Source organism: Ctenocephalides felis, unplaced genomic scaffold, assembly GCF_003426905.1.
Source record: "Ctenocephalides felis isolate EL2017-DRISC unplaced genomic scaffold, ASM342690v1 CF-g0.4_SCAFFOLD_00845, whole genome shotgun sequence".
NCBI classification, from domain to species: Eukaryota; Metazoa; Arthropoda; class Insecta; order Siphonaptera; family Pulicidae; genus Ctenocephalides; species Ctenocephalides felis.
In genome coordinates this window covers 7,590,441-7,613,081 of record NW_020536999.1, presented here as the reverse complement: position 1 = coordinate 7,613,081, position 22,641 = coordinate 7,590,441, and the positions used below count along the sequence as shown (strand labels likewise).

At 29.6% G+C, this 22,641-nt stretch overlaps 1 protein-coding gene across 1 annotated transcript; it reads right to left on the bottom strand.

The window, feature by feature from the left end:
* Positions 1-396: 396 nt before the first annotated feature.
* LOC113363895 (zinc finger protein 493-like) lies at positions 397-1,634 on the bottom strand. Its single transcript, XM_026606379.1, has one exon. The coding sequence runs from the start codon at positions 1,554-1,556 to the stop codon at positions 423-425; it is 1,134 nt and encodes a 377-aa protein (XP_026462164.1). The 5' UTR covers positions 1,557-1,634; the 3' UTR covers positions 397-422.
* Positions 1,635-22,641: the final 21,007 nt, after the last annotated feature.

Here is a 22,641-nt window from a genome sequence, read left to right as displayed (position 1 = left end):
AAAATTGAAAAAGTGCTCCAATACATGAACAGTCTAAACGCACTTGGGTAAACATTTGCACCAGAGTGGCGCTTAGACTGTGCTTAGTCTGGGTAATTTTTTGAATTTTTAATCCAGTATTACAAAAATATTTTATGGAAAATAAAATGCGCTAATGAAAATATTTTAAAATCTCTAGTAGTTTCAATTGTTGTAATTACAAAACAGTTACAATTTTCTATTTATAATCATTTAAACATTTATATTTAATACAATTACATACAATACATTGTATATGAGTGATAAACTAGAGTTGTAACTGAATTATATAATTAATACTAATTATATAATAAATAAATTGCGATTGCTATCCTGTATCAATACAAATTGAGTAAATGAAAAGGATTATAAGTTGGGAGAGATTTACGAGTCATTCAAAAGTTTTATTCATTGTTTCTTGTATGGGGTTCTCCAGTATGGCTTCCTTTATGATCAATTAAATGTCGCTTTGTCTTGAATGTTTTAGAGCATATTTCACAATTATAAGGTCGTTCTTCCGTGTGAACCACTTCATGTTGGTTTAAACATTTTTTTGTTTTGAATGCTTTATTGCATTTATCACATTTATAATGTCGTTCTTCGGAGTGAAGGGCTTTGTGTCTGTTTAAATATTTCATTGCTTTGAATGCTTTATTACATATTTCACATTTATAATTTACTCCTTCTGAGTGAACTATTTTGTGATTGTCTAATACATTTTTTGTTTTGAACGTTTTATTACAGATTTCACATTCATAAGGTCGTTCTTCGGTGTGAACTGTTACATGTAGTTTTAATATTTGCTTTGTTTTGAAAGCTTTATTGCATATTTCACATTTATAAGATCGTTCTTTAGATTTCTTTGATAAATGCGTTGATAAATGTGTTGATAAATGCTTTCTTAAACTACCTAACACTGAAAATCTTTTTTTACATGTTGGGCATTCATGAGGGCGTTCTCCGGTGTGAATCACTTCATGCCGGTTTAATGAATGTTTCAATGCAAATGTTTTATTGCATGTATTACATTTATAATTTTTAGTATGAATTAATAAATGCCTTCTTAAATGACATAACTGTAAAAATCTTTTATTGCATGTCATGCACTCATAGGGACCTTGTCCTGTGTGAACCTTTTCATGTTGGTTTAAATAATGCTTTATTCTGAATGCTTTAAGGCATATTTTACATTTGTAGAGTTTCAAATCATTAGTACTTTTAAATTTTTCTGAAACTCTTTCAGATGGTTCGTCTGTATCATCTACTAAATTACTCGATTTAGTGATGTCTTTGTTATATATGCAAAGTAAAAATATTTGGTTTGTATTTTTTGCAGCATCTTGGTCACCAATAGTTTCTTGTTTTAATTCCTCATCAATTGTAACCTCAGATTTTAGAAATTGCTGCAGACATATATCATCATTATCCGTACACAAATCTGACGTATTTTCATAATCATCAAATTCCTGTTTCACTTGAGGATAATCATCGATCGGTTCGAATTTAATTGTTTTGTTCGAATTTGTTTCGTCAGACATGTTTGACGTTTGTAGGTTATAATAAACTGTCGATGCGTTCTTAAAAGTTGAGAAGACTTTTAATTTACGCGTATCATAATAAATATGTTTAGATATTTATTAATTCGTTTTTTTAAATATTATATAATACTAAAACTGACTTTTACTATGAATTTATCTTCGAATTTGACGTATAATTCCATAAACTATTTGACATTTCTCCTCCATTTTCCTTTTATAACCAACAGATCAAGATAGACAACATTAAAAACATTTCAACTGCGAGTTTTTCGGCGGCAAAATTTAAAATAAAAAATTATATAGTTTTGAGAAAAAGAAATATATTTAGGTTTAATATTATTTTAGAACATTTTTATTTAAATTCTGATTCTTATTATATCTTATAAAGTCATATAAAATTTTTTATAGCTTTTAAATATTGTAAATACAATTTGACCCTGTTTGATTTGTTCTTATTGTAATATTGAAAAATTCAAATGTGCATTTTTGTTTGTCGTAGAATAAATATTTATAAATGCACATAATAATACATTTTAATTTGCATATTTATAAATTCTTTAAAATTCGTCAAAACATTGATAAGAATTCTGATGGAAAGTTTTTTTTAAATGCTTATATATAAAATTCTTCTGTACGGGTGTATGATTTGATACTTCTCCTAAACGGTTATTCGGATTTTGATAAATCTTTTTAGAGTTTGTCAAAGGAAATTTTTAAGATTCAATTAAGGATAAAACTATAGTAATATTGTAGAAATAAATGGCAAAAATGACAAAAAACCACTTATCATTGTTTGGCATTGAAAACATTTGACTTGAATTGTCAATTCACTCGAAATTTGAATTTAGCTGAAATTAACAGTGTGTCTATTACAACATATGACTATCTCGATATCTCAAATTCGATCTACTTTTATAGTTCTTGATAAAAATCCGAATAAGTCCATTTCCAAGGAATAATATTGTTATCGCGATAAGAACGAGAAAATGTACACATTTATATTTACAATATTTGATTTGATAACGACCATTAAATTATTTGTTGTAACTTTTGAGATTTGTGATGGCTGTACCAACAGTAGTACCGTGTGCACATTAAACACAATTATAATACCATATAAATATACAATTTAGAACGATCTTAAACTGATAAGATGGGGTTTATCTGAAATAATAAATTTCCATCATTATTTGATTAGGATGCAAGATAAATGTTTGACTGCAACATTAACTATTATATATTAGTCATTGGTTTTTATTTTAATTTCTGGCACATCTCGGTTGCTTTTCGGCAATAATAAAGTAGACATTACATTTTTCTTGTATATTACATTCTAATATTATCTAGGCTCATAATTGCAGCTAAATTCAAATTTCAAGTGAATTGACATTTCTACAAATGTTTTCAATGTCGAACAATGATAAGTGTTACATTATTATTATAGTTTTATCGTTCATTAAATCTTAAAAATTTCCATAACAAACTTCAGAAAGAATTATCAAAAACCGAACAACCGTTTAGAAGAAGTATCAAATCATACACCCGCACACAAGAAATATATATATATATATATATATATATATATATATATATATATATATATATATATTATATATATAATGAATGTATGGACGGTCTGACTAAACGACATTAAACGAACATTTCCTGTCAACCGATTTTAAAACAATTATTTTACATCTAAATATATATATATATATATATATATATATATATATATACAGGGCCGGTCCTGGGGTCCTCAGCGCCCGCCCGCATGCAATTTTTTTTCTAGCGCCCCCCGCAATAATTTTAACTGTTAAAACAGTAAAACGTAAATTTTTTAATTATTGTTAATCATTTTAGATTTAGTACATAAAAAATTTTATATTATGTAAAAGCGTATGAAATATATTGATTTTAAATTTTTATAGAAAATCGAGGCAATTCGTGAGTTGGTCATAATAAAATATGTTTAAATTTTCAAATATTTCTAACGTATGTCTAATATTAGTATTTGGGTTTTGAAACATTTTACCTATATACTATGCGATCTATTCTATTGAGAAATTTATGCCAAGAGAGCAAAAAAAAACTAGCCTTTCATTTTTAAACATAACACTAGTATTTCCTGTTGGATTTTTTAAATTTAAATTTAATTTATTTTTTTATTATCCAAAATTGCAGCACAAACTGCTCCTTATTGATATCGTAAGGGCCAAATTGTATTCATCTCAACTTTCCCATTTTTAGATTGTTGTTTTAGAGTTACATTTTCAACGTATTTTGAAAGTATTTTCAAAGATTAATGAAACATGCAAAGAAATTACATATTTTTTTAACTAAATGAAAAAAAACTATTATCTAAATCTGTATTATTTCTGCATAGTTAATATCAAATGACAAATTTAGTGTATGGGAACTACTAGGTCTAAAAAAGATAAACGATTTTTGTTTCAAAGTAAATTTTGCTTCCATTTTTCATATTTGATCCAACTTAACCATTAAAATAAAAAAATCAAAAGTTCATTAGATGCGAAACATTTGCAGCAAAAACAAAAGTTACAATTTAATTTTTCGGAATAAATAAGTCATTTTCTAAGCTCTATCTATTTTTTTAACAAGTTCTATAATCAGCTCGCCATTTTTCACCAATAACAGCCAATAATTAATTTAAACTTTCGTAGGTTTGCTCTTACGGGATTAAACACTAAATATTTTCTTTTTTGATTCCACGTTAACTTCAAACGAAGAACAAAATTTAAAAGTACTTTGGACAGTAAGTAGAACAATAATTTACAAATTTTCAGAGTTATTATTTGGTTAAATTAATTTGATTGATTGATTGATCGATTGATTGATATCACATTGCAAACTGAATATGCTTTTTGTATCTTCGTATCCATAGTTAAATTAGATTGTTCATTATAATCAATTAAGTATTATTGATTTATATTTAAAAAAATTATAAATAATATATTATAAATTTTATTTCCGAATCTCGTTTTGGCGCCCCCTAAAGCGCGTGCCCGCATTTTTCGCATGCATTGCACGCAAAGTAGGACCGGCCCTGTATATATATATATATATATATATATATATATATATATATATATGTTTATATTATGGTGATCCTTAATATCGAATTTCCTTGCTCCCAGGGGCCCAAATGATTCCCATTCGATAAAAAAAATATCTAAAATTATTAGGTTTGCACTTGCAAAGACAATTGTATGTGGCGTACTTTGCAGTGGGTAAACTATTCATATATTAGGTTGTCAAATATCTCCCTTCCGCTTTTTTGCTCTTGGTTTATAATACAAAAAGGCGGAAGGGAGATATTTGACAACCTAATATTTTTGGTTTGCTGCTGCACCACATTTGCAATCAGTTAGTTATTTTCGTATTGAACATGTTATACTAGAAATATTTTTTTGGCAAAACAACGTTTGCCGGGCCAGCTAGTATATATATATATATATATATATTATATATATATATATTATCCTATGTCGACACAAGACAGTAATTTACATACATATATTTATGTGTCCATTCTCAACGACTGTACGATGTCTGAATAATAAATTAATAATGCAATGAAATAATAATAATAATTGAATTTATTAACATTCATAATGCATCTCGCACGTGGGACCACATGACATTTTCAGCACCCAAAGTCTTTTGCAATAGTCCAAAACTAAGTGTAAGTGGCATTAATAATAAACTAGTTGGTATTGTTATTTTGCCTTGAGGCAAGTTGCATGAAGTTCCCGATATGTGTAAATAATCGACTTAATCAATAAAATATAAATTAATTTATGAGCGATTAAAAGTATTCCGAGTGGATTTATTACACATAATAAGAAAACGAACGTACACTTTGACTCGGAGTATTTTCTAAAAGCAAATTTTCACAAATCAATAATTTTTATAATTGAACCAGTTTTTGTAGGACTTTAATGGTTTAGTATGTTCATTAAGACCAAGTACTCTATCGTTATACCAAGTAAGTCGTCTAATTTTAATTTTAACAAAGTCAAAAAAACTACTCATCTTCTCAAACTTTGATGAATTTTTAAAATTAAACTACTTGTCGTAAAGCCGTAATATTTCAGTAAGTTCTATAAGACCATTATATATATCGCCAAAAAAAGTTCCATAAAAATCGACGTAATTTCTTTTTCAACAGTTAATTACAAGAAAACGGCTCGGTAGAGTTTCCTTATCTATATCTATACATACAAAAACTATTCACTCTTTAAAATTTTACCAAGCATATAACATGTACCGATGAGAAGAGTCCTTTTTTAAAAACTTTTTCATTTATTTTATTTTCATTTAATTTTTTTTATTGTTCGTGTATGAGCGTATGAGTCGATACAATTTTGTCACAATGAATCACTTATGTATTCTGATTATTATATAAAAAAATATATATAAAATATGTTTTTTTATTAATAATCAATAACAGTGATATATTAATAATTTATATAATAAAAAATTATTATGAAAGACAGATCATAATAGCTTATTCTAAAGTCGGAAAAATTAAATATATTATTTATACATTTCGGAAATTTCATGCAACTTGCCTTAAGGCTAAATGCACTTTCAACTAGTTTAAAATCGATTTGGTAGTGTATGAGCCTAAATGTGAACGAAAAATTTAACACTTTTTTTCAAATTACAAAGAAACGGCTCGTCCGATCGTTGCACAAAACTGACAAACGATAGTCTTCACCGAAATACATCAAATGGCTTTTAAATTTCTGAAATCGGTTCAGGCGTTTTTAAGAAAACGTCGATCAAAGGTTTAATTTTGACAAATGCCAAAAAACGATATCAGTTTTTGTAAACTTCGACGAATTTTTAAAGTCAAACGAGTTGTCGTAGGGATGTAATATTTTAGTATGATCTAGAAGACTATGGTATCTACCGTCGGTAAAAGAATCATGAAAATCGTCGAATTTTTAACACTTTATTACAAGTAAACAGCCCGGCCGATCTTTACCAAATCAGCACGATTCCCCAACCAATATCTTTCCAACGGTTTTTGAATTTTCAAAATCGACTCAGAATTGCGAGCTAAATCGGGGACGAAATTTTTTTCACTTTTCTGCTATTTACAAAGAAACGACTTCACTGATCGTTGCGCAAAATTGATAAACGCTAGTCCTCATCGAGGTACATCAAATGGCTTTCAAATTTTTTAAATCGGCTCAGCCGGTTTTGAGAAAACGTCGATTTACGGCAAAAAATCTGTTCACATACACACACACACACACACACACACATACTTTTTCCAAATGTCGGTCTCATTCGATTCAGAAGAGCTTGCAACGTCGAGAAAACATAAAATTAGCGAGTCGGATTTTTTTATGAAAACATAAACTTCTCCTTCGGGCAGTTAAATATTTCATTTTTACCCCGACTCTCGTCTACAAATTAAATGAGGAAATTTATTACGACTTGTCTAGTAGGAAGCGATCATGGTGAATCCAATAAGTATAAATTACTGATTCACACAAATGCTATTAATGCTATTAATAGCACGATTGGAATAATAAATATAAGTTGGCAATAAAGAAAAGAAGATGACTTTCTCTCGGCCATTAGAAGAGGCCTTGACATTTGAATATGACGGAGATGGAGATGAGAATCTATTGATGTGAACTCTATTAATCTTTCGAAGAGATTGTTGATTTATTGGCTAAATTATCATTTCCTGGCACACATACTAGATTTAAAAGTCAATAAAGATTTGCTGACGGAACTATTCGTACATTGGATAATTTTTACTCTTCTTCTTAATTCTAATTTTCCTTATCCATTTTTTATGAATTTTTGAAGTAAAACTTCTTTAGGCGCGACTAGGGTGTAAATCCGTACAAAGATAAGATAAGAGTCGAGTGCCAATGATTCGTCATTCGCTCTCGATGAGATTATTTCGATACCGGTCGATTGTGATTAGTCGTCGTATCGTGTGAATAGAGATCTGTCGTTGTATGCGTACCGGTATCAACAACGAAATCGACATAGATAAATAAACATTTTAAAGTTATATCGTAATACAAATCTTGATTTAATGAAAAATGCATGAATCAGAAGAATCATTTACCCTGTTTCTTGAGAATAATAAAACAAATTAAACATTTGTGCCGTGTACTGAACGTAAGTTTATTGATTAGAAATTATTTCTATATTATTCGTAGTTTCTATAAATCTTTAAAGTTATTGAAATAAAAAATATTTTTTGTGCAATACAGATATTACAGCTGTTCAAAGAATGAGATTGTATCGCCAGCGAAAAAGTAAAAAAAAATACAAGCAGCAGTCAGTGTCAGTGAATGTATGTTGATTTTAATTACATGAAGTTCTTCAAACACAATTACATGATGAGTGAATTTGTGAAATTCAGAAAACATTCGATTCCTATTGATGGTGAGACTTGCTGAGTAGTTTTTGCCAAAGGCAGGTTTTGGAGATATGGAAAAAAAGCGCAAAAATAGCAATTTAATTTTTGAGAGAACGGAGCATCCGTTTACAATGATTCGCAAAACATTTTATTTGTATTGATGAAGTGTAGAGTCGATTACATTTTCGCAAAGGCCTATTCAGTAGTTTCGGAAATACAGAAAAAAAATATAAAAATTGCCATTTGGTGGTAAAAAAAAATCATTATTGCAAATAATTTTGACATTGATTCTTATACGAATAGAAATTTTGGTATTCAGGTAGAAAAATATCAATTGAATAAATCGATTATTTACACAAAACAGGAAATTCATTCAAAGTTTTATTTAGCTTTTTTTAAGCTTGACAAAATCTTAATCGAAGTTATGTGATGAAAACTAATTCGATTACTCAATTCATTATTACGAAATAGGGGTTTGTAGTAAGAGGGTTAAAATTTAGGGGCTGTATGTATTTTTATTTGTAAATTTATTATAAATAAATGAAAATGGTAAAAAAATATCAGGGACGGCCAACCTTTACTTTTTAGGGGTCTGAAAAATAAATGTAAACCGATTCTTAGTCCTATTGAATTTAAATATATTTTATATTTATCATAAAAATCAATAATTATACGTAATATTTATATATAAATATATATGTTTACTTCCCTGTTCGATTTTTTCCCGATTGTTTTTAATATTAATACAAGTCCATAGTTAGTCGAATATTAATCACCTTCGGCGTGTTTACTGTAGACGGAGAGCTAGTGGAACTTTTGCATTGACAGTTTATTTGAAAACAATTGTTAATCAGTGAAAGACAGAATTATTTAATTTAAAAAAAGCTAGCTAAAACTAGTTTTGAGAACACATACCCTTATGTTTTTGATAACTCTTTTTGTACTATTGGAATAAAATAATTTATATAAATGTAAACGATACTTAATCTAATAGATTATGATCTAATTAATTAATCTAACAGATTAAGATCTTTTTTGATTCAATAGATTAAGATAAAATTTTTCTAATAAATAAAAATTAAATTTGAAAAATTTACTCTACCAAAGGTGACCTTTTTTCAAATAAATATAAATCTGGCTCCAAATTTGCATTAATGATAATACATTCATATAGTACTAATACCATGAAGTTGCAATAATTACCCCAGCGCCCTGTCTATTACTCTTGCGTGCATAAACCAAAAATATGCATATTAGATAATATTTCCATAAACAGGCCAAGTTTTTTTTACGTCGAATGTTCTTGTTATTCTTGAATGTTATTTTGTGTATTTTTACTCAAATATTCCGTCGCCTTCACACTGTGATATTTATTAAAGATTTATGCGACAATCAAAACAACAGAGAATCTATATATGTAAGATAATACAAGAATGGCTTCTGAATTTTTGAAAACCATTATTTTTTTTTGCGAAGTTAGTAATAATAAATATTGTAGAATTTTACAATACTTAAATAAAATAAAACTAGTGGTGTATGGCATTGTGCCTAAAAGAAAATTTCTGGAACTTCCCGTAACGTAATGAAATATTGGAGAAATTTTAAACGTTTTCAAATATATTATTACAAATACCGTAACTTTCATTATTTTTGCATTATCTTGTTATATCTGAGCATATTAAATGTAAATCATAAATCAATTCATCTCCAGAACATTAACAATCGTCATTTCATTTCGAATTCAATTTCAAAAAAAAAAAATAATTGCCTAATTTACACAAAATTGAAAAAGTATAGTCACAGTCTAAACGCAATTGCGAATAATTCTGTGCAACATTTTCACTTACACTGTGCTTAGCTTGGCGGCATTTTCACATTTTTCAACAGTTTTCACAAAATTCATAAACAGTCTAAACGCACTTGGGTAAACATTTGTACCAGAGTCGCGCTTAGACTGTGCTTAGCCTGGGCAATTTTTTGAATTTTTAATCCAAAATTACAAAAATATTTTTTGAAAAAAAAAATTAGAAACAATTTTTTTTTCAAAAGCAATTATTTTGTTGAAATAAGCAGAAAGACCTTTGAATCATTTAAATCGGACGCTTAGTTCTCTCAAAAACTGCCATTTTTTGCACATTTGGCTCTGTATCTCCGAAACCGCTGGACCTGCCTTTCCCAAAAACTAATAAACACTTCTCCCAATCATTACTAATTGAATGTTTTTTAGATCATTCAAATCGGATGCTCCGTTCTCTCAAGAATTCGATTTCTATTTTCTGCACTCTTTGTTCCATATCTCCGAAACGGCTGGACCTTCCTTTGCAAAAAACTAATCAGCACAACTCCCTATCAATAGAATCGAATGTTTTTTGAAACCAAATTCAAATCGGTTGATCCGTGCGTCCGAAAACGTGGACGAAAAATTTGTATCCACACATACATACACACTCACACACACACACACACACACATCCATTTTTCTGAGGTATGCCAAAACGTTCAGAAACCTTTGAAACGGAAAGATATATAAAAATTTTCATTTTCGATTTTTTTGCGATTACTATAACATATCCTGCGGGAAGTTAATAAGGATGCTTTGTACTATGATTCCAAATATTTCATCTATTAAAACTTGAAAGATGTATATTTATTTCCAACTTCAGCAAATACAAAACATTTACAATGTTATATTTATAATCATTTAAATATTTATATTTACATTATTAAACAATTACATATGATACACTGCAATATATAAATTGCAATTACTATCCTGTATCAATTTAAATTGAGTAAGTGAAAAGAATTATAAGATTGAACAGATTCATAAATCATTCAAAAGTTCCATTGATTGTTTCTTGTGGAGGATTCTCCAGTATGTACTCTTTCATCTTCCATTAATTTACTTGTTTTCTTGTGATTGTTTCGTTGCATAAGGCTGTACTCCGGCATGCACTAATAAATGCAATCTCAAATTTGTTGCACGTAAAAATCTTCTATAGCATATTTTGCACTCATGAAAACGTTCTCTAGTATGAGTTATTTTGTGTTGTATTAAATTTGGCTTTGTTTTGAATTTTTTATTGCATATTTCACAATTAAAAGCGCGTTTTTCAGAGTGAATCAATTTATGATCTTTTAACATTTCTTTTATTCTGAATGCTTTATTACATATTTCACATTTATAATGCCGTTCTCCAGTATGCACTGATAAATGCCTCCTTAAATAAGTTGGCATTGTAAATGTTCTATTGCAAATTCCACACACATGAAGTCGTTCTCCAGAGTGAATATTTTTATGGCGTTTTAAGCATTTCTTTGTTTTGAAATTTTTATTACATATTTCACAATTATAAGGGCGTTCTTCTAAGTGAAAAATTTTGTGTTCACTTAACATACATTTTAATCTAAATGCTTTATTGCATATTTCACAATTATAAGCGTATTCTCCACTATGCACTGATGAATGCGTTTTTAATTTATTTAAATCTGTAAAATGAATCATTTTATGTCGCTTTAAGACATGTTTTGCTCTGAATGTTTTTTTACATATTTCACAAATATAAGGACGTTCTCCAGTATGCGCTGTTAAATGCAATTTTAAATTCTTTGACTGTATAAATGTTTTATTGCATACTTTGCACTTATGAGGCCGTTCCCCAGTATGGATTTTTCCGTGTTGTTTTAAGTTTGGTTTTGTTGTGAATGTTTTATTGCATTTTTCACATTCATAGGGTTTCAACTTGCTAGTTGTTTTATGTTTTGCTGAAACTTTTTCAAATGATTTGTTCGTGCTATCCACTAAATTACTTGAATTAGTGATCTCTTCGTTACATATGTAAGGTTTTTCATCTAAAACTCTTTCGTTTGTATTAGCCGAAGCATCTTGGTCATCAATCGTCTCTTGTTTTATTTCCTCGTCAATTGTAACCTCAGATTTTAGAAATTGCTGCAGACATATATCATCATTATCGTACACAAATCTGACGTATTTTCATAATCATCAAATTCCTGTTTAACTTGAGGATAATCATCGATCGGTTCGATTTTAATTGTTTTGTTTGAATCTGTTTCTTCAGACATTTTGAAGTTTGTAGGTTATAATAACTAACTAACGATGAGTTTTTGAAAGTAAAGATTTTATATTTAAAATATATGTGTTTTGAACGTATAATAAATTTACTAATTCGTTTATTGTTTACTATGATATAATACTAGCACTGACCTTTTTACTATTATTTTGTTTTCGATTTTAACTTTAATAATTCCAGAAACCACTTTGACATTTCTCCTCCATTTTTGTTTTATCAAGATGGACAACATCAAAAACATTTCAACTTCGAGTTTTTCGGCGGCAAAATTTGAAATCAGAAATTATATATATAGTTTCAAGAAAAGGAAAAGACTGATTCAATATTATTTTATAAAGCTCTAGTTTAATTTTTAGTTAGTTTTATATCATTTAGCATCAAAATTTCTAAATTTTTGATAGCACAAATAAAAAAAAATCATTGAACTTAAAATACGTATATTTAATTTAACCGAAAATGAAAAATGATTTTTATTATTAACTTCCCGTAGGGTAAGTTACAGTAATCGCAAAAAAATCGTAAATGAAAATTTTTATATATCTTTACGTTTCAAAAGTTTTCTGAACATTTTGGCATACCTCAGCAAAAATGGATGTATGTGTGTGTGTGTTCGGATACAATTTTTCGTCCACTATTTCGGTAACACGGATCAACCGATTTGTATAATTCAAAAAACATTCGATTCGTATTGATAAAGAGACGCGCTGATTAGTTTTTGACAAATGCAGGTCTAGCCGTTTTGGAGATATTAGGCAAAAAGTGCAAAAAACGATAATTCAATTTTCGAGAGCGGAATACTCGATTTGAATGACTCAAAAAACATTTTACTTGCAATGACGAAATGAATAATTGTTGAAATTTTTGTTAAGACAGGTCTAGCCGTTTCGGAGATACAGAGGAAAAAGTGAACAAAAAATGATATTTGGTGTTCAAAAATGATTATTAGACATATGTACATCAAAGTATCAGATATTTGATAATTTTTTTAAAAATGAGTACTTAATTTTGTTACAATTTTGTTGGGTTCCGTACCAAGTCTGTTAATTTTCAAAGTTTACTCACATGGTTCAAGCAAATTTCCAAATTTAAAAAAATAAATTATTTCAATTTTTTTTTAAAAATATGCAAAGTTTTATACTTCAAATATGAATTTTAAATTTACAATTCAGTTTGAAACTGTATGTATTTCAAATGCGTTATTCTAATCGTAAGAAATATATACTCAGATGGATTCATTCGGCATCTCTTGCTAATGTAAACATTCTCAAGGCGATAAGATCGTCACTGTATATTTTATGAACGATAAAATATATAGTGATTATAATCATCTATTTGAAAATGTTTAAAACAATTGTTATTAAATATTGATCAATAATTATAGACTACTAGTTAACTTCCCGTAGGGTAGTTATAGTAATGGGCCGAAAATCGAAAATGAAAATTTTTGCATTCCTCGACGTTTTGAAGGTTTCTGAACATTTTGGCATACCTCAGAAAAAATGGATGTGTGTGTGTGTTTTGTATGTCCGCATTTTTTCGTCCACGTTTTCGGGCGCACGGATCAACCGATTTGAACGGCTCAAAAAACATTCGATTCCTATTGATAGGGAGATGTGCTGATTAGTTTTTGGCAAAGGCAGGTCCAGCCGTCACGGAGGTACGGAGCAAAGAGTGCAAAAAATAGAAATCGAGTTTGAGTGAACGGATCATCCGATTTGTATGATCCAAAAAACATTCAGTTCGTAATGACATGGAAAAGTGGTTATTCGTTTTGGGCAAAGGTAGGCCCAGCGGTTTCGGAGATATAGAGCTAAATGAACTTTCTGTTTGTTTCAACAAAATAATTGCTTTTGGGAAAAAAAACTTTGTTTCAAATTTTTTTTCAAAAAATATTTTTGGATTAAAATTGAAAAAATTACCCAGACTAAGCACAGTCTAAGAGCCACTCTGGTACAAATGCTTACCCAAGTGCGTTTAGACTGTTTATGTACTGGAGCACTTTTCCAATTTTGTGAAAATAATAAATTGAAAAATGTGAAAATGCCGCCAAGCTAAGCACAGTGTAAGTGAAAATGTCGCATAGAATTATTTGCAAATGCGTTGAGAATGTGACTATACGGGAGCACTTTTTCGAAATTGAATTCGAAATGAAATGATGATAGGAGATAAATTGATTTATGATTTACATTTGATTTGCTCAGATATAACAAACAAGATAGCAAAAATAGTGAAAGTTACAGTATTTGTAATAATATTTATTTATTTATTTATTTATTCATAAGCAAGCCGTAATCAATAATAATAGATATTATTTTAGGCTCTTGTCAAGCTTATTCATAATTAATATTAAAAGAATAGTAATTTTATAATAATTATAGTAGATGCACAAATTTCACTTCCGAAAAAAGAGCTGAAAAAAAGCATTCGAACATTAAATACAATGTTCATCATATTAAAGTCTATTTGACCACCAGTCAAGCTCCAAATTCTTGCACAAGCTTGAAAGTTATACTCATTTAAAACCGTGAAAAAATTAAATTAATAAAATAGCAATAAAAAAACATGGTTGTACAGGCGATCAAATGGTTAGACTACATAGATAAAGGATAATGATTATTCAAGAAAATAGTTAGTGAAATCAAATTGAGAAAATTCAGTAATGTCATAAAAAGCTAATTCTTTAAAAATTTTAACTTAAGCATGAAATTTTTTGCTGTCTAAGTGGAAATATTGAGTGGAAGTTTATTTATAAGCTGAATTCCTAGACCGTCGATCGTATTGAAAGAGTTTGCTAATTTATATGAGCGCGCCTGATATATTTGAAAACGTTTAAAATTCCTCGAACATTTCATTACGGTGCGGGAAGTTCCAGCAATTTGCCTTAAGGCACGATGCCACACACCACTAGTTTGTGTTTGTTCTTATCTTAATCTTACCTTTAACGTGAAGACGACTCCGAGCAGGGCCAGTACGTTGCACAGCATATGGTAGGACCCTACCAGAAGGGTTAGGGCATGGGTGGCGTAGCTGATGGCGCTCTGGGCCAGGAAATAGGCCAGTGACAGGACCAGAACGGTGTACAGGGGCAGGGGCCGCAGTCGGCGGAATATGTCCTTCATTGGCATCCTTGGGGTATCTGGAAACGAAGGAAATTGAAATTAAATTGTTTGCATTGTTATGGATACACTGATACACATGTAACTTCCCGGAAAAGTTTATGTTCAAAAAATCCGATTTGATAATTTTATGTTTTCTCGACGTTTCAAGCCATTCTGAACCGAATGAGACCAAATTTAAGGGAAAATAGATTTTTTTACCGTAAATCGACGTTTTCTCAAAAACGATTGAACCGATTTCAATAATTTAAAAGCCTTTCGATGCATCTCGATGAGGACTTGTGTTTGTCTGTTTTGTGCGACGATCGGTCAAGCCGCTTCTTTATAAATCGCAGAAAAGTGAAATATTTTTCGTCTACGTTTTAGCCCGCAATTCTGAACCGATTTCGAAAATTCCAAAAAAGTTCCAAAGATATTAGTTGGGAATCGTTCTGATTAGTATTTGGTAAAAATCGGCCGGGCCGTTTTCTTGTAATAAAGTGTTAAAAAAATTTTTTTCGTCGATTTTTATTACCATTTTTTTGACGGTAAATACCATGCATAGTCTTGCATACTAAAATACATAGCTGGGCATTAACTCGTTAATCCGTTAATCGTTAATTAACGAAGTTAACATTTTGATTAACGGATTAACTTTTAAGTTAACTTTTGAAAATGTTAACGGACACGTTAACTTCCGTTAAAATGCCAGAAGTCCGTTAATCGTTAATCCAATGCCCAGGACCGTGCCTGGCCAGCGTGCAGTGCGTGCACCGCACGCAGGCGGCCGCCTTTTGAGACGGCCGAGGGGCGGCCAAATGAAAAAAAGAACAAATTCAAAGACGGCCATAACAAAAAATGGTCGAAATAAATAGCTGTTGCATTAAAAGTCTACTGAATTAAAAGGCGGCCAAATTAAAAGACTGTTGGATTAAGAGGCGGCCAAGCTCAAAGTCCGCTGAACTCATTCGCTGCCGTAAAGTCCGCTGTATATATCTAAAAGACCAAAATTACCGTAGTAAAAATCAGCCAAAGGCGGCCCTATTGAATGCGACTCTGTTTCTAAATAATTTATAAGTTATAAACTTGGTGTAAGTGGCAACTTTGCCTAAATCAAGTTGCATGAAGTATCCAACATGTGTTAATAATCGACTTAACAATGAAAATATATTAATTCATGAGTACATTGCAATGTGAAAAACTATCGCAGATTATTCAATTTTGTACAATTTTTTTAAAAATATTAGTTATGTTTTATAAATAGTTTAAAAATTACATATTATTGAACAAGAAACAAACTGTAGTAAATTAAAAACAAGATCCAAATTTCCAAAGCAATTTGTTAATCAATAACTGAAAAACGACTCGTCGATTATTGACAAAATTTAATCAGCAAGATTTTCAAATGGAAAACGTTTGTAATGGTTTTTGAATTTTTAAAATCAATTCACTAATTAAAAATTTCAGACTTTTTTGAAAATTCTAAAGACAAAACTAAGCGCACGAGTGCTTATCGAATTTACGAATTTTGGCGATTTTTCAAATGGGATTGTGCATTTTTGAGAAAAGGTCGACTAAAGATGAAATTTTGACTCACGTAAAAAAGCGCCGCTCATTTTTGCAATCTTTGATAGTACATATTTTAAAAATTAAAATGACTCAATGTGGGTCGAAATATTTAGTTATCTTAGAGACCATGATCACTATCGCCAAAAAAGTTTTATAAATATCATCGTAAAGCAATATTCACCAATTAAACACGAAGAAACGAACCGACCGATCTCTTAGAACTAATCAGCACGATTCCTAAATGATATCTTTCAAACAGTTCCTGAATTTTTGAAATCGATGCAGAATTTTTGGCTAAAACGTGTACAATAAAGTTTATATTTTTCTGTTGATTAGAAACAGCTTGGCCGATCGTCGCACAAAACTGACAGGCGCTAGTCATTATCTAGTTACATCAAATGACTTTTAAACTTTTGAATTGGATTTAACCGTTTTTGAGAAAACGTTGCCGAAAATTCAAAAATCGGCTTTCAAACGATTCAAAATGACTTAAAATGTCGAGAAAACTTGAAAATTACAAAAAGATTTTTTTCGTGAGAACATATTGGATATTTTCCTATTATGCTATTTTTAAGGGCGGCCATTTATATGCTCGCACGCAGGCGGCCACATACCCAGACACGGTCCTGCCATTGCCTACTATTTATCGCACGGCATAGCTTTAGCCAATGCCTTATTAAATGACATAGAAAAAAGATTTGGACCACTCGTGAATGATGAACAGTGGCAACATGTTCAAAAGACTTGTTCAACGATGCTGCATTCCTCGAGGAACAGATATTCATAAATCAATTTATTAAATACAATACTGCTATACCCTCAAGCGCTGCAGTTGAACGTTTGTTTTCCACGGGTAAAGACATTTTGACACCAAAACGAGCCTCGCTTTCAGACGAGAACTTCAACATGTTAATGTTCATGAAGAAAAATATGCACCTAATACCCGACGCTTAACCCGTCGCGCGTTTCCTATTTTTCGCAAAAAAACTCTTTCCCTTTATTTAGAAAAAAATTCTTGTAAAAACAATATGCAATCATAAAAACAGAAAGTTGACCAATAGCGTTATTATCACGGTGTGTGCATAAAGCGTCGCGCCATTAAGGGGTTGAATTACACATTTGAATTATACAAGTATTTTGTTTTATTCATAACCTGTTAACTTCCAGAACCTAAACCAATAAGTTTTTTAAGTTCACTAACGCAGCGATATAAAAATGTAATTTTACACATATTAACGGATTAACGATTAACGTTAACTTGCGTTAATTATTCCGAAATGTAACGCTTTAACGTTTAACGAAGCTAACTTTTTTTGTAGCGGATTGACGATTAACGAAGTTAACTTTTTGATTAACGGTGCCCAGCTATGCTAAAATATTACAGCTCTACGACAACCCGTTTTTGGCGTTATGTCAAAATTAGATTCATCGAAATTTTCTCAAAAACGGCTCGACCGATTTCAAAAATTTAAAAGCCAATCGATGTATTTCGATGTAGATTATCTTTTCTCAATTTTGTGCGATGAACGGCCGAGGCGTTTCTTTGTAATTTGAAAAAAAGTGTTAAACCTTTCGTCCACATTTAAGCTCATACTACCGAATCGATTTAAAAAAATCAAAAACTGTTCGAAAGATATTAGTTGGGAATGATACTGACCAGTTTTAGGTAAAAATCTACCGTGCCGTTTTCTTGTAATTAACTGTTGAAAAAAATTTAAGTCGTTTACTATAAATATATATATCATGGTCTTACTGAATATTACGACAAGTTGTTTAATTTGAAAAATTCATCAAAGTTTGAGAAAATGAGTAGTTTGTTTTGACGTTTGTTAAAATTAAAATCAGACGATTTACTTGGTATAACGATAAAGTACTTGGTCCTAATGAACATACTAAGCCATTAAAGTCCTACGGAAACTGGTTCAAATATAAAAAAAAATATTGATTTTTGAAAATTTGCTTTTAGAAAAACTCCGAGTTAAAGTGTTTGTTCGTTTTCAATTTAGTGTAATAAATCCACTCGGAATACTTTTAATCACTCACAAATTAATTTATTTTTTATTGATTAAGCCGATTATTCACACATATCGGGAAGTTCATGTAATTTGCCTCAAGGCAAAATACCAATACCGACTAGTTATAAATTCAACCAAAAAATAATTCCTTGAATAAAGGGGTTCACAAATAGTTAATCCAAGGACTAGTGAACAGAATACAGAAAAATGACGAAATCTCAATAGCTATAATTTCGATCAAAGGATTTTCTTTTTATATCGATAATATCCGATGCCGGTCCTAAATATAAATACAGGTGTTACGTATCGGATTCGTAACAGTAACACACAATAATCGTAATGTTCCCATTGTTCGTTTACATAACAATAAGAGTGGCGTGTTACGCGAATCTGTTTCTGTTTTCTGTTTTATGTTTTCTGTTTCTACTCTGCGGTTATGCAAACAGAACAATGGAGAGCGGATTTTGCATACTGCTCTTCCATAAATTATATCATAGTAAAAAATTATCACAAGTAAAGAGGTTCACTACCATTATTGACTTCTCGTGGGGTAAGTTAACTTACCACTTTTATAATTATAAAAATCGCAAAAAAATCGAAAATGAAAATTTTGGCATATCTTTACGTTTCAGAGGTTTCTGAACATTTTAGCAAACCTTCGAAAAATGGATGTGTTATTTGGATACAAATTTTTGTCGACGATTTCGAGAGCACGGATCAACCGATTTAAATAATTCATAAAACATTCCATTTCTATTAATAGGGAGACGTGCTGAATAGTTTGTGACAAAAGCAATTCTGTTTTAGAGAGAACTGAGGGTCCGATTTGAATGATTCAAAAAACATATCACATATTATTGGCATAATAAAGAATTTGTTGAATTTTTGGCAAGGGTGGTCAACGATTTAGGAGATCCACCAATAAAACGTAAAAAAATGCCATTTGGCGGTCAAAAATGATTATTAGACATATGCACATTAAATTATCAGATACATTATACGTATATATATATGCGGAACGCCCGATATATATATATATATATATATATATATATATATATATATTAGGGTGGTCCTTAAAATGGTAATTTTCGAATTTCCTTGCTCCCAGGGGCTCAAATGGTTCCAAATAGATAAAAAACAATTCTCTGAAAATTTCAGCTCTTAATATTAACGTTTATTTAGAGCGCAATTCAATCAAAGTTTTGTATGGAAATAACATGGAAAAATTTTCAAAAATTTTAAAAATGTTTTTTAAATGTAATTTAGCGAACAAATGTATGAATAAAACTCATTCATTTGTCGCTAAGTTATACCTAAAACATTTTTTTTTAATTTTTACAAAATTTTTCGTGCTCTTTCCATACAAACTTTGAATAAAACGTTAATATTAAGAGCTAAAACTTTTAGAGAATTGTTTTTTATCAATTTGGAACCATTTGAGCCCCTGAGAGCAAGGAAATTGGAAAATGACCATTTTAAGGACCACCCTAATATATATATATATATATATATATATATATATTTTAATTTGAGTTAAAAGTCGGGCGTTACATCAATAAAATTATTTATAATCTATTGCCATCATTCAGTGGCAATCAATTTAAAATTTTGTATCCTAATATAACATATAGGAAGGATTAATAATGTTTTCATGGGTATGTGCATATTGATAAAATATATATTTTTTAACGTGACAAATGGTAAAACACACAAATAATCCTTATAACTTAACATGAATTTACACTGTTCGGAGTTTAAGATAAAAATGTCACATTTTTTCTTGAAGCAGTTTTTAGCATGTTTTCAAATTTTACGGAAAATTTCAAAAGCGATGGGTTCTTGTCATTTTTAAAGAAATTTTAACACGCTTTTATAGAACCACGTGTTTGTTTCGTTCAGGGCCGTATTGTCGAAACGTTTGTTTATGACTTTGTCGTAATGCAATTGTAAAACAACCCCTCAGCGAATCTTCTTTTAATTACGTTCTCTTCAAAATGTAAAATTGTAGGGTTAAAAAAATCTGTATTATGGTTTAATTTAATATGATCAGTTAATATCGTTTTATATTGTTTAGGATTTTTTGAGTTATTTTTATATTGATGAAGGTGTTTATTCAGGTTTTGTCTAGTTTCTTCGATATAAAAAAGTTCGCAATTAGAGCAATTAATCTGTTATACCAAGTTCTTGAGGCGGTCAGAATTAAACTTATATTTAATTTGTGTAAAAATTATATATATATATATATATATATATATATATATTGAATATTCATGTGTGTGCGTGGGGACATTGAATTCTAAATATTTTTACACATATATAAATAGTATAATCTAAAATGAACTCTAGCCAAAACATAAAAATAGCTCATTATTTATTCTGTAGCTAATTTAATTTAAAAATAGCTTTCAATTCCTGCTGATAATTTTTTTATTGCTCGTCGGATTCAATAGGAACTTTTGAATTCGTTTTAAAAAAGAATTTGTTAATCTGTATATAATGTATAAAGTTTGGAGCAAAAAATATGTCAAATCCAAATTTGCATTTCAGACAATCGTACATTCATTCGAGTTAATATAATATTTCTTTAAAAGTCGAAAGAGAAATCTTATCTTTTTCTATTTTGTATTTGGTGAAAAAATATTAGTCTGGCTTTGTTATTCAAATTTTTGCACATAAAACAGATTTGGGAATGAATCATTGAACTTATTTCAATACGAAGTAAATGAATTAAAAAACACTAGTGGTGAATGGCATCGTGCCTTGAGGCAAATTGCTGGAACTTCCCGCACCACAATTAAATATTCGAGCAAAAAATTAATGATCAATAATTAATAACAATTGTTTGAAATATTTTCAAAGTGATAATTATAATTACTATATATGTATTCGTTCATATACCTAATATATACAGTGACGATCATATTGCTCAAAACACTTGAAAATGTTTACATTAAGAAGAGATGCCGTGAATGAATCCATCTGAGGATATATTGTTTACAAGTGAAATAACCCATATGATTTATATATACGGTTTTAAACTTTGCATATTTTTAAAAATTTTGAAAAAAAAACATCTGAAAGTTGAATAAGAATTTGATAAGTGAATTTTAAAGGTTAAAAATTTTGGTTTGGAACCCAAAAAAATTGTAAGAAAATTAGTACACATGTTTAACATCTCTATAAAATATCTGATAATTTGATGTGCATATGTCTAATGATTATTTTTGACTGCAAAATATCAATTTTTTCTACTATTTTTACTAGATCTCCGAAACCGCTGGACTTGTCTTTCCAAAAATTTAATCAGTTGTTCATCTTGTAAATACAAGTAAAATGTTTTTTGAATCATACAAATCGGACGCTCCGTTCTTTCAAAAATTCAATTACCATTTTCTATACTCTTTGCCCCGTATCTCCGAAACGGCTAGACCTGCCTTTGTCAAAAACTAATCAGCACGTTTCCTTATCAATAGGAATCGAATGTTTGAATGATGTTCGATCGGTGTTCTCGAAATCGTCGACGAAAATTTGTATCCCACACACATACATCCACACACACACATACATCCATTTTTTCTAAGGTAAGCCAAAATGTTCAGAAACCTTTGAAACGTAAAGATATGCAAAAATTTTTATTTTCGATTTTTTTGCGATTACTATAACTTAGGGGAAGTTAACTACTCTACGGGAAGTTAAAAATTCAAAATTTTCAAAATTTCATATTTCAAAATAAAAAAAAGCTAAAAGTTTTTGTTTTCCAAGTCATTTTTTCCAAAAAATTAAAATTGCTCAAAAAATTAAAATTTCTCAAAAATCTAATTTTTTCAAAATTAAAAAAAATTTAACCTTTTAAAAAAAAATTTTTTGTACGGGAAGTTCCAGCAATTTGCCTTG